The sequence below is a fragment of the Boleophthalmus pectinirostris genome, unplaced genomic scaffold, assembly GCF_026225935.1.
Source record: "Boleophthalmus pectinirostris isolate CB_2022bp ecotype Guang Dong unplaced genomic scaffold, ASM2622593v1 HiC_scaffold_17, whole genome shotgun sequence".
Lineage (NCBI taxonomy): Eukaryota > Metazoa > Chordata > Actinopteri > Gobiiformes > Gobiidae > Boleophthalmus > Boleophthalmus pectinirostris.
Genome location: NW_026571115.1, coordinates 7,530,965 through 7,546,759, shown reverse-complemented (window position 1 = coordinate 7,546,759; position 15,795 = coordinate 7,530,965). Strand labels below are relative to the sequence as shown.

The following is a 15,795-nucleotide window of genomic DNA, read 5'->3' as shown; positions in this document are numbered from 1 at the left end:
CTTACTTTCTTTCTTTTTCACTCTCTCCATCTCTCTCCCTCCCTTTCTATCTCTCGCGCTCTCGCTGCCCATGTTGTACTATGACCCTCCTTCTCCTTCTTTCTTTCATTTTCTCTCTCACTACCCCTCTCTTTCTCTCTCTCTCTCTTTCTCACTATGTCTCTCTCACTCTCTCCCTCAATCTATCTTTCTCTCTATCCTCTCTCTCACCTCTATCCCCCTTTCTCCCCTCAATCCCCCTCTCTCCCCCTCTCTCTCACTCTCTGCCCCCGCTTCACTATGACCCTCCATCTCTTTCACCGTCTCTGTGTTTTTCTCTCTCCTCGTTTCTTTTACCCTCATTATTGTTCAAAGTCTCTTCCTCCTCTTCTTTCTTTCTCTCCCCTTATTTTGCCCTCACTCTCTTTCTGCCTCTCCTTCCCTCATCTCTCATTCTTCTCTCACTCTCTCCTCCTCCCTGTCTGTCTCTCCCTTCTTTCTCTTTCTCCTCCTTCCATCTCCTGTTTCTTTCTCTCTCTCTCTCTCTGTCTCTTTTCTCTCTCTCACACACACACAAGCACACACACACACACACACACTCATTGCTCCTCCCTCCTCTTTTTCCTCCGTCTCTCCTCCCTGCTTCCCTCCCCTTATTTGACTCTCCCTCTCTCATTGCTTTCTCTTTCTTTCCCTCTCACTATCTTCCTCTTTATCTGTCTTTTGTCCTCCCTCTTTCTCCCCTCTCTCTTATTTTTTTCTCCCCTTACTCTTCCCTCTCGTCCTCCTCTTTTTAATTCTTAATTCCGTCTCTTATCTTCCTTTTCTCTTCATCTCTCTCCACTCCTCCATTTCTCTATGTCTTTCTCTCTCTCTCCTTCACATCTCCCCCTCTCCCTCCACCTCTGTCTCTCCCTCTCTCCTTTCCATCTCTCCTTTCTCTCTCTTTCCCTCTCTCTCTTTCATTCTCTCTTTCTCCCTCTCTCTCCACTCCTCCATCTCTCTCTCTCTTTTCTCTCCATCTCCTCCGTTTCTACAGCAACCAGCAGTCCTTCTCCTGTATATAGCATCTTGTAGGATTTTGGAAGAAGCTCTTTTTGGACTCAAACTGAGAAATGAATCATGCACTTTTACTGTAGGACTCAACACATATTTCATTTGTTTATTTATTGACATTTTAAATGATAAATATCAGGCATTTACTTGTTTTCATTGGAACCATCCTTTAATGCACAAGGATTTTTGTTAATTTTTTATTTAGTTTGCCCTGAGTAACTAGGCATTGAATCCTGCTGTTATCCTCTATGTAAATGCTGGTCAGGTCACATTATTATTTAAATATTTCACAGTATGGCATTAAACCTTTCTATCACCATGGAGACCAAACCAGACCAAGTTACAGGTCAAATCTGTGGAGAGGTAACCCCACTCACAGTCAGAATGTCTGTTTTTCTATGTATTTTTGAGTTATAAAGCCTCCAGTAAGTGAATAAATGTAAAGTAGAACTGTTTAATGTCATACTGTGGTATATTTCAGGCGGAGCAATGACATATCCATAGAAACAAGCAGGTGACAGACCCCCAACCAAAAAGTTACACTTTTTCTTACCTATTGTGCCAGTTGCGTAACAGATTGTGTTTTAACAGTGTTTAAATCGCAAAAGAAAATATAATTCTGCATTGTGCCCCTTGAAAAAGCACAATTTAAAGGTGCACTATGGAACTTTTTGCTTGGGCGTCCTTCACCTGCTTATTTCTATGGATATGTCATGCCTGGAATGTTCCACAGTATGACATTAAACTGCTCTACCTTACATTTAATTTAATTATAGGTGGTTTTATACTGTAACTCAAAAATACCTAGAAAAACAGGCATTCTGACTGAGCGAGGTTGCCTCTCCACAGATCTGACCTATAACTTGGTCTGGTTTGGTCTCCATGACGATAGAAAGGCTTTTAACACCATACTGTGAAACATTCCAGACAAAGCAATAACATCCATGGAGAAAAGTGTTTGACAGAGCCTCCACCAGAAAAGTTCCACTTTTCACTTACCTTATGCATTCTGAGTGACCTAATTGACCGGGATGAGTTTATAAGCACTTTTCTCAACTTTCAGAGACCAGAGCCGAGTTTTGCCAGCTAGCATGCTAATCGTGCACTTCTGATTATCGCTGCTTATACAATAGATCTGGTACAAGACAAATCGGGTACAGGGCCTTTAAATCATGAATAAATAAAATGTTACTTGAGGGAGACGTGCATTATAGGTCCTCTTCCTGAAACTGTCCCTTGTGTTTTGTGCAGTGACTACATCATAAAGGAGAAGACTGTGCTGCTGCAGAAGAAGGACAGCGAGGGCTTTGGCTTCGTCCTCAGAGGAGCCAAAGGTAAATAGCTCTACACCTCACCTGATACTGAAGTATAAAAATGCCATAATGCTGGTATTCAGTAACTAAGAATTCTTCCCAACACTGCTCAGAGCTCATTTCTTCATCTAATTTGTGTCTCAAATGTGGAATCTTTGTCATTTGTCCGTTTGTCTTTCCTTGTTGAATACAGTTTACTTTAAGCCACCACATCTGTTCTGTGTATCTCCAGCCCAAACGCCCATAGAGGAGTTCACGCCGACCCCTGCCTTCCCCGCTCTGCAGTACCTAGAGTCAGTGGACGAGGGCGGTGTGGCCTGGAGAGCCGGACTCAGGATGGGAGACTTCCTCATAGAAGTAAGGAACGAACTCAAACTTTGCCATTTCTGAAACAAATTCTTCCTTTTTTTCTCCTCCCACTTCTCCTCAACTCCTTACGGAAATATCCTTTACAAATACACTATGTTCCACCTTGTGATGTCATGTGGCAATACTGGAAGCTCTCCACTGTGTTTTCAAACCACAAAACATAAACACAAGTAAAAGCCACCAAAACATAATTTAGTCAAAAGATTTTTCAAATATTATTATTTTTTTAAGTAGATGAATGAATAAATGAATATAAAGTGCCTGCTGGAGTATTAAAGTGCATTGTTTAAAGTGATCACTGCCTGTGAAAAGAAACTTTGGATAATTTCAGACTTGAGACTGCCAATCTCTACTGAACAAAAAGTACAAGGCAGCTGTTGACTTGCACACTACCACTTCATGACGTCACAAGGTGGAACAGAGCATTTTGAGCTTTGGAGATGTAGATAGACTAATAATTAATGATTACGCCAACATGTGTGAATGAAACAAAACACAACTCCAGGTATGTTTTTGATCAGGTAACAATATCAGCAAGAGTCAATTTTACGGAATATAGGACCTTTAAGTATAATGTCAGAAAACTACTACCTTATAAGTCTAACTACACCTCTGAGACCTGGTTATATTCAGTGATGTCTGCATAGTAATGTTACAGAAAGGAGACAGTGTACATAGAGACAGAATTAGATTAGTGAATGTTAAATGTGTTGGGACAAACAGTAAAGCAGTGCTTGTCTTGTTCAGGTGAATGGTCAGAACGTGGTGAAGGTGGGCCATCGTCAGGTGGTGAACATGATCCGACAGGGAGGGAACAGCCTCATGGTGAAGGTCGTCATGGTAACACGCAACCCTGACATGGACGACGGCACCAGGAAGAAGAGTAAGAGACACACTGCTGAAATTTAGATCTCCACACTGTGTATTTTTTCTGCTATGCACACCACTTTGGAGCAGTCAAAAATAAGAACAGTCTGCAACTTTTCTTTACACGCTTGCTCCTCCACAAACCTGAGTTGTGTTTGGCCTAAAAAGATCCTCTTCTTACTTGCTTCCATGGAAATGTTGTTCCTCTGGTCATAATATTCCACAGTATGGCATAAAACTTATCTGTTTCCATGGAGAATGTGTGGTTTTAACTTTTTATTTGCCTATCACATGGCACTTCCAGAAAGTTACACAGTGTTGATTTAAGATTCAATACACACCTCTGTACCTTTAAAGGAGTGCTATGTAATTTTCTGATGGGGGGTTCACCAATTCTTTGTCTCAGTATAAATGTTATTGCTTTGCCTGGAATGTTCCACAGCATGGCATTAAACTTCCCTATCTTGCATTAAGTCATTTCCAGGTCTTTTTATTGGAACAAAAGCATTTGACCTATAACTTGGCCTGGTGTTTTCTCCATGGAAATTGATAGAGATGGATGAGTTTAATGCCATACTGTGGGACATGATTATTGTACTAATATAGTATAATTTTAACTTTTTATATTTTTTTCTTCACCTGTTTCTGTCTAGTTCCTCAGCAAAGCAAGAGATTGAGCACTCCAGCCATCGCCCTAAGGTCCAAGTCTATGACATCGGAGCTGGAGGAGATGGGTGAGTCAAACCTCCCCTAGACTTAAATACAGTGAAAGAGAGAAGATTTGACAAGAATGAAACCTGATATCAAACCCAAACACGAGGCAGCTGCGCCATAAGAGATGCATATGAAAGTGCATATGTGAGGTGAAGAGGAGAGAGTGTGAATGCGCTGGGGCTTCTCAAGATGTTCGAAGTGAGAAGAGGATGTGAAACTACAGATGAAATTAGTGCGATTCAAATATACAAGGATCAGGCATTACATTATGACAAGAGACAAATTAAAAACTAAAAGGTGGTAGAGGAGCAAAAAATTGTACTCAAGTAAGCGTAACGTTACTTCAGCATAATATGACTCAAGTGGAAGTACAATGTAATGGTCCAAGAAAAAATATTTGGGATTAATATTTCTTAGAGAAAGTAAGAGTAACTTAAAATGTATGTAATTAGAAGGACAAAACATTAAATAATGCCCAAAATCTGGTATTTTTAAAGGATAGATATAAAAAGGAGAAAAATTACATTTTATCTGAAGGAGCGAGGCTAAAAACAAATGTGCAAATCATTTCATGCCCTGGTTTAGTCCTGGATTAGTCTTGAGATAATCCTGGTTTATTCCTGATTTAGTCCTAGTTCAGTCCTCATTCAGTCCTTGTTCAGTCCTGTCTTAGTTCTGGGTTAGTCCTGTTTTAGCCCTGCGTTAGTCCTGGTTTAGTCATGGGTTAGTCCTGGTTTAGTTTTGGGTTAGTCCTGGTTTAGTCATGGGTTAGTCCTGGTTTAGTTTTGGGTTAGTCCTGGTTTAGTCATGGGTTAGTCCTGGTTTAGTTTTGGGTTAGTCCTGGTTTAGTCCTGGGTTAGTCTTGGGTTAGTTCTCATTTAGTCCTGGTTTAGTCCTGGTTTAGTACTGGTTTAGTCTTGGGTTTGCCTTGAGATAGTCCTTGTTTAGTCCTGGGTTAGTCCTGGTTTAGTCCTGGTTTTAGCCCTGATGTAGTCCTGGATCAGTCTTGTTTTAGTCCTGGGTTAGTTCTGAGTCAGTCCTGGTTTAGCGCTGGTTTAGTCCTGGGTTAGTTCTGAGTCAGTCCTAGTTTAGCCCTGGTTTAGTCCTGGGTTAGAACTGTTTTACACCTAGTTGAGTCCTGGTTTAGTCCTGGTTTAGACCTGGTTTAGTCCTGGTTTTGTCCTGGTTTACTTCTGGTTCAGATGATCCAACCCAGACGTTCCTATAGCTGAAATTTCAATAAGCAGTTAATGCATCTTTTATAAATAATGAAATTAATTAATTAAACAAATAGTAAAACGCTTCTGTTGTAATAATGTTGCTGTATTTGCGTCAGTTGTTCATAATGTTTTGCCTGATCTGAAGTTGAGGTTGAGGTTTAAACAGCTGCCTGGATCTCAATGCATTTCACTGTTCTTTCAGAGGGTCCCCACTGTCACTGTGAGCACCCCCACTGCAGGTAACCCCCAAAACAGTGTTGACCTTTGAACTTTCACCTCTCACGTGACCCTCCGTTTACCGTGACCGTGACCCTTCACCTCCCTCACACCTGCGCACCAGAAAGACAGTATAAAAGTACACAGAAAAATATGTGTATGAAGTTTGATTGTGGAAATTCAACACTTTCTTTTCTAACCAAAGAGTTTTTAGCAGCTACTCTTTTTAGCCTGATTTAAATTGACATTGAAAAATAACAGGTTACAGAACTTATTCCATGAAAACGTAGTTAACATAATAATCTAGATTTCTAAGTCTATAATTTTATCTTTTATTTATAGTTTGACAGGTTTTCATAATTTTACTTCCTGATTGGATACAGGCAGCAGATGTGACATATATAGAAGTAATTCAGTAACTGTTACCAGGCAACCATAATGTTAACAAAGACCAAAGCCTGTCTAAAATATATGACAAACTTTATTTGCTCAAATTAATATTCAAGCAGACAGAAAATGTGTCCCTACCGCATAAATTGTCCCTGTGTTTTTGATTGAATTTTGTGTAGTCACGACTTATATATGAACCCTTTCTAGAACTAAAGCTACTTCCTGTAACGTTCAACTTTTTCCCCATTTTTTCTGAAACTGCCACTTAACAGGCTGTATAAAGAAGTGGACTGAGGGAGTGTGACGTCACCCATAGCATTCAACTTCAGTCAAACGAAGCTCACCGAGGCTGGCAGTTTTTGGGGGCGAATTTGGAGCCGAGTTCATATTAGGATTGGGAATTTATTGACGTACAAAATAGCGAAATAAAAACACCAGGATCATGTAGAAAGGGTTATTATGACCATTTTAAGAACAAAATGAGGAGCCTGACAGCAGCAGTTACAGAGAGAGGGTGACGTTTTTTAATGGAACGTGAATTAGAACCAGAGTTGATGGAACCGGAAGCACGCCCATGCTCACTTCCTATTTGGAACTTTGCTATGTCCATTTATGTATACAGTCTATGATGCCACCAAATAAGATATTAATTAGAAAAACATGAAATTCTGTCATATGCACATTAAACTGATTCACTCTAAAGGCAATGACTCAAGTATTTTAAAAAGAAACTGGATTAAGTCATATCCAGAGGTGGGAGAGGAGCCAAAAATAAATGCACAAAATCAATAAAGAATGGACAAAATCTCTGGTATTTTTAAAGGATAGACAGAAAAATGAGAAAAACTGAATCATATCTGAAGGAGTGGTGCAAGAAACAACAACTTCTATGAGCTTTTAAGCATGTTATAATGCTTTGCCCTCATCATTAGCTCATGCAAAGCTGTATTTTAAGTTTATCGATAATATATGTAGCACTTTTTATGTGACCAGCACAGACTAAATCTAGACAATCTGTACTTATCTTGTAATTATTTGGGGAAAAAATCTAAGTCAATACTAAGATCCTGAAAAGCAATTTAATGTAGACTTCAATATTGTCAACAAGCTGGATTTAGGAAGTAGGTCGAGGGCGTCTATCAATTAATCCATCAAAATATCTGCTTTCTTTCATGAAAACATAGGTCTCCATCGAGTAGACACCATTGACTGTATATAGAAATGCTAACTTGCTAGCCGCCACGTTCCAGATAGGAAATAAACATGGGTGTTCTTCTGGCTCCACTGACTCCAGCTCAAATTCATTTTGTATTGGAAAATTGTCCTCCCTCTCTTTGTGACTCGCCATTTTGGTTTTAAAAGGTTCATATAAACTAAAGGCAGTTTATAGTGTCTTGAATAATACCATATGATAAGATGTAATGTAAAGAGAAGAAAGATGACCAGTCTCTGCTCTGATTTTGATTAAAATCAATTAAAAGTGTAAGTGTCTGTGCAAATGAAACTCACAAGAGTCAGTTTTGCATAACATAGAACCTTTAATGATTCAAAAAGTTAGATTTCATGAAGCTGGTCACATACTAGAGGAATGATGCTCGACAAGCAATGTGGCTGGTTGAGTGAGGAAGGGCATCTGTCTTAAAAATCTGTTTAAACATTTCTTGATTCGTGGCTATTTCTGCTGTGGCGATCAGGGAGCGAGCAAATCGATGATCTCATTTGTAAGGGATCTCACGTAGGATGAAATAATTCAGATGAGTAATTTTAAACTAAGAAAAAGAAACTAACTTTGCTGCTGTTGCCATGAGAACAGGTTTATGTGCATGTCTCTATTTGAGGCAGATTCAGTGGGAGGAGAGCGCAGAGGGTCAACGCCCCCATTTACACACCACATCTATGAAGACATGGTAAAGATTTGAGCTATGGGGTCTCGTCACTGCTATAGTTTTAATGTTCTGATGATTCTAACTGTTTTGGATCATGAAGGGGTTAGGGCTGGTCTGAAAGAATGGAAGACTTTCTTCCAAGGATCTAGATATGTTTAAAAGGACAATATTATTATTTATACTCTTTTCTGATCTGTGTTATAATGTTGTTTCTTCATCACAAACACACCTGGAGTTGTATTTAGTTTCATTTCATTCACACATGTTTAACACATGAATCCTGCATATTAAGGCTGAGTTCTTCTCTTTCTTCATTTACTGAAAACACTGTTCCACATTGTGATGTCATGTGGTAATACAGGAAGTGCTATGTTTTTAATCCCCATACACCTTAACTTGAATGATTTCGATAATTTCAGCCCTGGAGTTGCCAGTCTCTACTGAACTAAAGTGTAGCTGTTAACTAGAAAACTACCGCTTCGTGACATCACAAGGTGGAACAGAGCATTTTGAGGTTTGGAGCTGTAGACAGCCCAAAAATGCAGGATTACTCAATCATGTATGAATAAAACAAAACACAACTCCAGGTGAGTTAGCAACATTCTAACATGGCTAAAAGCTCACAGTATACAGTAGTTTGCGTAGGACCTTTAATGGATAATGTCATGTACACAATTGTATATGTACTGTACAAATGAAGACATTTGTACAGAGATTATTTGGTATGTTTAATTTTAGTCTTAACTTAGTTCTGACTAGATATTACTGTAAGTAAATTACAGTATACTTTATTAATAACCCACAAGGGACATTTTCTGCATTTGACCCATCCATAATGCCTCTGGAGCAACCTGTCAGGAGCAGTGGGGACCCGTCTTCGTGAGCTAGTCTTGTTCAGGACTACCTTAGCTGGAGGATTTTAGCTGTTGTGCCTAGAGAAAACCCACCCAGACACAAAGAGAAACATGCAAACCTCAAACTCCACACAGAAAGACCGGGAATTATATACAACATATGTTTAATGGAAATGCTGACAATCTGATCTCTCTGCACCTTGTATCTTCCCTTCACTTTTTCCTGTGGTGTGACCTCTGACCTTTGACCCTGCAGCACTGAGCATGTGCAGCTCCTCACTGAGCACTGTGCTTTCACCTTTCTGCTGTGTGTGACTAATATAGGCCCATACTCCTATGCTGCTGGGGCCTTTTCCCGATCTTGAGCTAGTCTTGGTTAGGATTGCCTTAGCTGGAGGATGGAGCATGTTTTGATTTGGTTACATGACACTATGGAGGCTTGTATTGAGTATAATGCCTTTCAGTGGTGGAAGAACTACTACTTTTGTTACTTAATAGTTAAGTAAAAGTATTGAAGTACCCATTTAAAAGTGTACCTAAAAGGTTAAAGCATTACGAGCAGAATTCAAGGTCTTATGAGACTTTTTTTTCCTACCTGTTTGTTTGCTCAAACTATGAATGTGTTAAAAATAAACTCCTCATGCCTTATCCCTCAAACTATCAAGTATAAAATTTAAAAAAATACTTTTACTTTTCAGTCCAGTTCAAAAATGTGGAATAGAAGGTACAGGTACATGCTCTCAAATGTACTAAAGTAAAAGTAAAGTATCCAATTTAAAATGTACTTTTACTTGGTTACGTTCCACCACCTTTGTATTGTCTTGAGTTCATGTTAAACTCTTGGCCTGCTCCTCCTTTAGTGTGTGAAGGTGAACCATCTGCTCATCCAAATGCATTAGGTCCACCTGACTGTGACCGAGCCCATTAAAGTACAGCCCCGCCCCCTTCACCCCATAACAAGGGCATTAGAGGAAATTAAAATACAGCTTAGAAACCACTTAGTAATTTTGTTTTTGTTGATGTTTTATTTTTAAGGTGCATTATGTAACATTTCTAGAGGGGCCTCTACCTTCTTCCAACCTTACTTGCTTTGCCTGTAATGTTTCATAGTAAGCAGTAAACTTATCTATCTCCATGGAGACCAACAGGAGGCAACCCTTAGGGAAACTTCATGTCAGATTGGTGAAGATACAAGCTTAATACCATACTGAGGAACATTTGAGGCAAAAAATAACTCTCCATATCATCAAGCGAGTGGACCCCGTTACCAGAAATCTTACATAGTGCAACTTTAAATCTTGAATAACAAAAGTGAAATGTTAATTGCTATGGTAACAGTCCTAATTTTTGATCCTTTTGGACCTGGACCCATGGATATAGGGCCAGTGTGTGTTGCAGCAGTGGATAAAAGTTACATAACAGAATCTGTTAACAATGTATTTTAACCACTAACTTTCTCTTCTCTGTTTTCTTTCTCTTCTAACGGGACACTAACACTTCAACAGTCGAAAGAGGTGGGGTTTACCTTATTTAATTCTCATTTTTGTGACTTGTATTGTGTACTTGATCGTACAACCCAGTGTAGTAGTCTTATTACTAGAGTTGTCCCAATCCGATCACGTGATCGGAAATTGGGGCCGATCACATGACTGCGGACTCGATCCGGACTCGTACGTTATGTTCCGATCAGGTATCGGAATTATTATATATGTATATAACACACAGGACACACAGCACACAACAGTTTTTTTTTTTTTTTACTGAGGCGCAGGATTTGCTCAGGGATGTCCAGTTAGCGTGACTGTCTGCCCCAACGCCTGCTGTACTAGCGGCGCACTCACGCTGGGCCATGGCGTGCTCGGGCGCTGTTGCTTGGAGTTCTGTGGCCCCATGTTTACACCTGCGCAGCCAGTGGGGTCGGGGTTGGGCACAGATGTCTTAAACTATAGTCTTACTGCAGGTGAATGTAGTATTTAACTACATTATACTGTTAGAGTGACATTATAAATATCACAGTTATTAACATGTGCCCCCAGAGATACACAGAATGACCCATCGTTTTTATTTGGTAAGATTTGGTATTATTTGGATTTCATAAATGAGCCTAAATGTTTCAAATGTAATACACATGCTTCCATATAATATCAAATATACAAACTCTAGATTGTGCAGAGTCTAGTCTCTGTGTCTGATCTGATTCTGGTCTGGTTCCTGTTTTGTCCAGTTCATTAAGTTTACTAAGTTACACATTCCAAGACCAGACTGTGAAAAGTAAAGATTTTCAACAATGATGGTGCATGTTTAGAAAAGTTAATAAAATTAAGTTTTGGACATTTGATTTTTCACACTAAGTTCAGACCAAATACTACACATTGAAATCAACACAGTCTGATCCCCCATACATCCTGGTTCTTATTCTTTGCTCTGAGTTCATTTCATAATGTTTTATAGAAGTATAGTAGGGACTCGGTATCAGCAGATACTCAAAATCAAATGACTTGGACTTGGACATGGGGGTTAAAAAAAATGTGATCGGGACATCCCTACTTATTACCCTAACCTTTACTATACTGTATATTTTCCCATTTGTTGTATGGTGTAAAGCTATAAACTTTTTTAGCCTTTAGCTCATATTATGAGTGTGGTGCACTATGTAACTTTTCTGGAAGAGCGTATGCCATCTGCTTGTGGTGAAGTTTGTATTTGGTCTGGAAAGTTCCACAGTGGCATTAAAAGAGTCTATCTCCATGGAGACAAGTAGGTATTAGATGTGGAGAGACTAGCCCAGTCACAATAACAAACAATTTATGTATTGTATTTTATTGCAATTGAATAAAAGTAAGGTGGATCAATTCAATGCCATACTGTGGGGCATTTTAGGCTAAACTGTTGAAGGACATTTTAGGCATGTTTTTCAACCTTTTTGTGCTCTTGACTGTTGCATAAGTTTGAATCAAAAGAAGGATGCAACTTTAACTGCACTGAATGTCTCTGCTGTTGTCTTAAAGGGCTTTCAGAGGTTAAAAGCCCCATATTATACTATGTTTTCTGCTCTATGTTATAATGTTGTTTCCTCATCAAAAACATACCTGGAGTTGTGTTTTGTTTCATTCACACATGTTAGACACGCAAACTTTGTATATTTAGGTTGAGTTCCTCTCTCAAATAGAAAACATGGATCATTTCAGCTTTGGAATTTCCAATCTCTACTGAACAAAAGGTAAAAAGTAGCTGTTAAGTTGAAAACTACCACTTCAAGGTTGAACACAGCATTTGGAGCTTTGGAGATGTAGACTGTCTAATATTACAGGGTTACTCAAATGTGTGATTGAAACAAAACACAACTCCAGGTATATTTTTAATGAAGTAACAACATAAGAACACGGCTTAAAGCTCACAGGAGTCAGATTTACGTAATATTGGACCTTTAAAAACAGACCGGGTTGTGCATGTGTCTTACAGTATTATCGAACATATATGTCATTTTTATGCATAGCTGTTGTCAATTAACCATTTTTACAAAAACAGTTAAAAGCTCTGGGCTCAGGGGTGACTGGGTTCGGTCATTAGTATTCTCTGTAACAACACGACCAAGCACTGCCAAACTCAAGTCTCCTTTTGTCCTCCTACAGCTGCTACCCCTTGGAAAAAAAAATCAGGTACGTCACAGGCTCCGTGCTTGAATTCATTGTTTTCTCTGCAAAAAATGACTTTGTTTTAATTTATCTGAGTACTTTTACTATTAGGAAATAAGAAAAAACATAATTATTCACCATGATGAGTTTATGAGCAACATTCACAACTTTCAGAGACCGGTGTGGAGTTTTGCAGTGATGGTGAAGCTGAACAACTAGCATGCTGACACACACTTACTGATATGATGTTCAAACAATAACCAGAGATCTATATGAAGGCAAATATAATAATAGTAAATGTAATAATATTTCCATGGAGATAAGCATGAAAAGTTGCACAGTGCACCTTTAATAACAATGTTTTTTTGTTTTGTTTGTTTTGTTGTTTGTTTTTTTTGTTTTGTTTTTCAGAATTCGAATCCTCACAAGTTTCCGAGAAGAAGAGGACAGTCTATCAGATGGCTCTGAGTAAGGAACCCCATGTGTGTCTCCATCAAAGTCTGTCTCTCCACTCACAATGCAAAAACGCGCCGCCATTTTGTTTCTGTTCATATCTCTGTTTCATTGTCTTGTCCTCTCTTCTCTCTCCTCTTCCTCCTCCTCTCCTCTTCCTCCTCTTCCTATCTCTCTGTCTTTCTCTGTCCCTCTCTCGCTCACAGATAAATTAGATGAAATTCTTGCAGCCGCTCAGCAGACAATCAACACCAACGAGGCTCCAGGGACACGGGGACCGGGGCCCAAACGCGAGAGAGGGCGGAGCTTCTACGGCAACGAGGTACTGAGACCATATCTGTACTGTATATTTGATAGGGCTGCAACGATTAGTCATAGTTGTATTTTGATAATCGTAATCTATACAAACTCTAAAAGACACAAAACACACAAGAAGGTGGTACATGGTCAGATTTTTATGTAGTGTTTTTGCACTTTCAAGGCACTCAAAGAACTTCAGCAAGGGACCACTCACCCATTCACACACACATTCATACATCAATGTACGCAGACACTAAAGGCGAGGTGGGTTAAGTGTATTGCCCAAAGGAGTCTGGAGGTATAAGGAACAGTGTGATTGGTCTTACAGGTATCCACACTTTAAACTCTGCCCTTTCAGCCGGGTGTTTATGGTCGGAAACAGCTGGTTTGAATCAGAGCAGTCTTACGTGATGTTACATAAAATTGGCGGTGGTCATCATGTCAATCTTTATCTGGATAAAAATTTATTCAAAAAGTCAATGTACAATAGAAATAACCATTTGACTAGTTGACTTATGATAACTAAAACTAAGTGTAAAATAATGGTTAGCTGCAGCGCTAGTGTTTGCAGTGTACTGTATGTGGTACACTACATCGCTACTACTCACTTGTTTGTCTGTTCAATTCTCTCCTGACTTAAATTATCATCACTAATAATTATTGACCTTGCTAAACCGCTGACCGCTATTTCACACTTTTGTTTCTTTATTTTCCCATCATTCAAAGACTTGCAACTTTTTTTTTAATGTAATATTTTCATGGAGTCATGGAATGACCAAAAAAAGTTACTTTTTATTTTTACTACCTATATATATTGCAAAAAAGCTTTTTATACAACAGCATATTATCTTGTATCTTTGATTTAAATTTACACAAATCTTTTTGCAGTGTAGTAATGTATTTTCAGTGCATTTTTGTTCCTAAAGAATGCTCTTGTTCTTGTGTTTTTAGCAGGGCTATGGGGACCAGTCTGGGATGGGGGTGATGTCTTCAGGGTTAGGCCTGGGCTATGACCGCGGGCAGTACTCTGGTCACGGCCCCCCGCACGGTATGCTGCGGCAGAAGTCAATCGGTGAGGCTGTCTGTGACACTCCGCACTGCAAAAAATCTGATCTGCATCAGTGAAAATGACTCAAATGCAGAATATTAATCTTACTTTAGATCATTTTACCTGCATCACTTGTTTACAAACTGTGATGCTAGAGGCACTCCATTTGATTCAAATACAGTACATAGTTCACACTGCTGAATATGTCTGAATAGTTGTTTAATGCACTGAAAAATTGCGACATTCATCTTTACTCTGAGCTGGTTTGCATCTCCATAAACCTGGTGCAGGGCCACCTTTTACTTGTTTCTGTTATATAGTTTTATATAGATTTAACTTTCTATTACCATCGAATCAGGTGATGTCCCACCTCAAGAAAGCTGCTGTACCTTGAAGTACATTTACTGCTTAATTTGAAGCTGTTTCTTACTTACATTACTTACATTACTTACATTACTTACATTACCAATAGTGAGTCTTGCGTTTGAGAATCCGGGACCTGAATCATGACATGTTTTAACACATATTATCTTAACAGCAGGGTACTCAAAATACTCAAATAAGAAAAATAAAACATTAAAAAGTAGATTTTTATTCTGAATTCCAGTCATTTTGAGCTCTGTAGATATTTTTTGCAGTGCTGCCCTTATGTCAGCTGTATGTCTGTCCAAACCAAGTCCAGCTGTTTCTGTTTGTTGCTGTGTAATTGTTCAGTGTTTGTTGTTATTCTCACTTTTCTACACTGTCGAGTTTACAGTGTTTTTAAATGCCCCAATATGTTTATACTGGCTAATTTTCTCACTCTTTAGCGATTAATGATTGGCTGAAGTAACAGTAAACTTTGGCTAAAATAACCCATTGTATTACATTGCCCAGTTCTAACCAGTTTGTTTACTAACACATTTAGTATTATTTTTAATGGTGGACAGACTTGCTGGCATCAGAGTGGGCAGATAGAGACAGACAATCTCATCACTTTTATTTTCTATTTCACACTTAAGTAATAGTGATTCTGGTAATACCATTTAACCCTTATGGCATTATTTGGAGCTAGAGTTACCCAGCTGTGTTTAAATTTGAAGTTATAAATGTCTGTGCAGGCTAACTATAACAGCAGAAAAGTGACTCTATCATTTAAAACAGAAACAAAACTTTTTTTTGTACTGAATTGAATTGAAATTGGAAGTAACTGTTGTACTAGTGTAATTTTTTGTTTCTGGGCCAATTTTTTCTTGTTTCCTTATTTTATTTATATTATTTTATTTCATTTTACAGTGTCTCTGTTTACTTAGAGCACTGGTTCCAAATCTTTTTCTGCCAGTTATCCCAATTTACAAGTTAGTGACCCCACATCTTTTTCTTACCTTAGAAGCCACTGTGTTATAAGGAAAGAGGAAGGAAAGGAAATTATTTTCTGGTTAATAAAGATGCCATAGAACAGTAATCATTAAAAATACATTATAAAAGCAATCAATATGCCACCCCTTCATTAAAA

The 15,795-nt window shown here is 38.7% G+C and overlaps 1 protein-coding gene across 1 annotated transcript in view; it reads left to right on the top strand.

Moving 5' to 3' along the window:
* shank1 (SH3 and multiple ankyrin repeat domains 1) overlaps positions 1-15,795 on the top strand; it is a 108,699-nt gene that overhangs the window by 85,158 nt on the left and 7,746 nt on the right. The window contains exons 16-24 of the mRNA XM_020933231.2: positions 2,287-2,369; positions 2,581-2,705; positions 3,465-3,600; positions 4,238-4,318; positions 10,370-10,378; positions 12,497-12,523; positions 12,911-12,967; positions 13,159-13,274; positions 14,204-14,324. Of these exons, the coding sequence (XP_020788890.2) occupies positions 2,287-2,369; positions 2,581-2,705; positions 3,465-3,600; positions 4,238-4,318; positions 10,370-10,378; positions 12,497-12,523; positions 12,911-12,967; positions 13,159-13,274; positions 14,204-14,324 (755 nt within the window). The remainder of the gene's footprint in view (positions 1-2,286; positions 2,370-2,580; positions 2,706-3,464; positions 3,601-4,237; positions 4,319-10,369; positions 10,379-12,496; positions 12,524-12,910; positions 12,968-13,158; positions 13,275-14,203; positions 14,325-15,795) is intronic.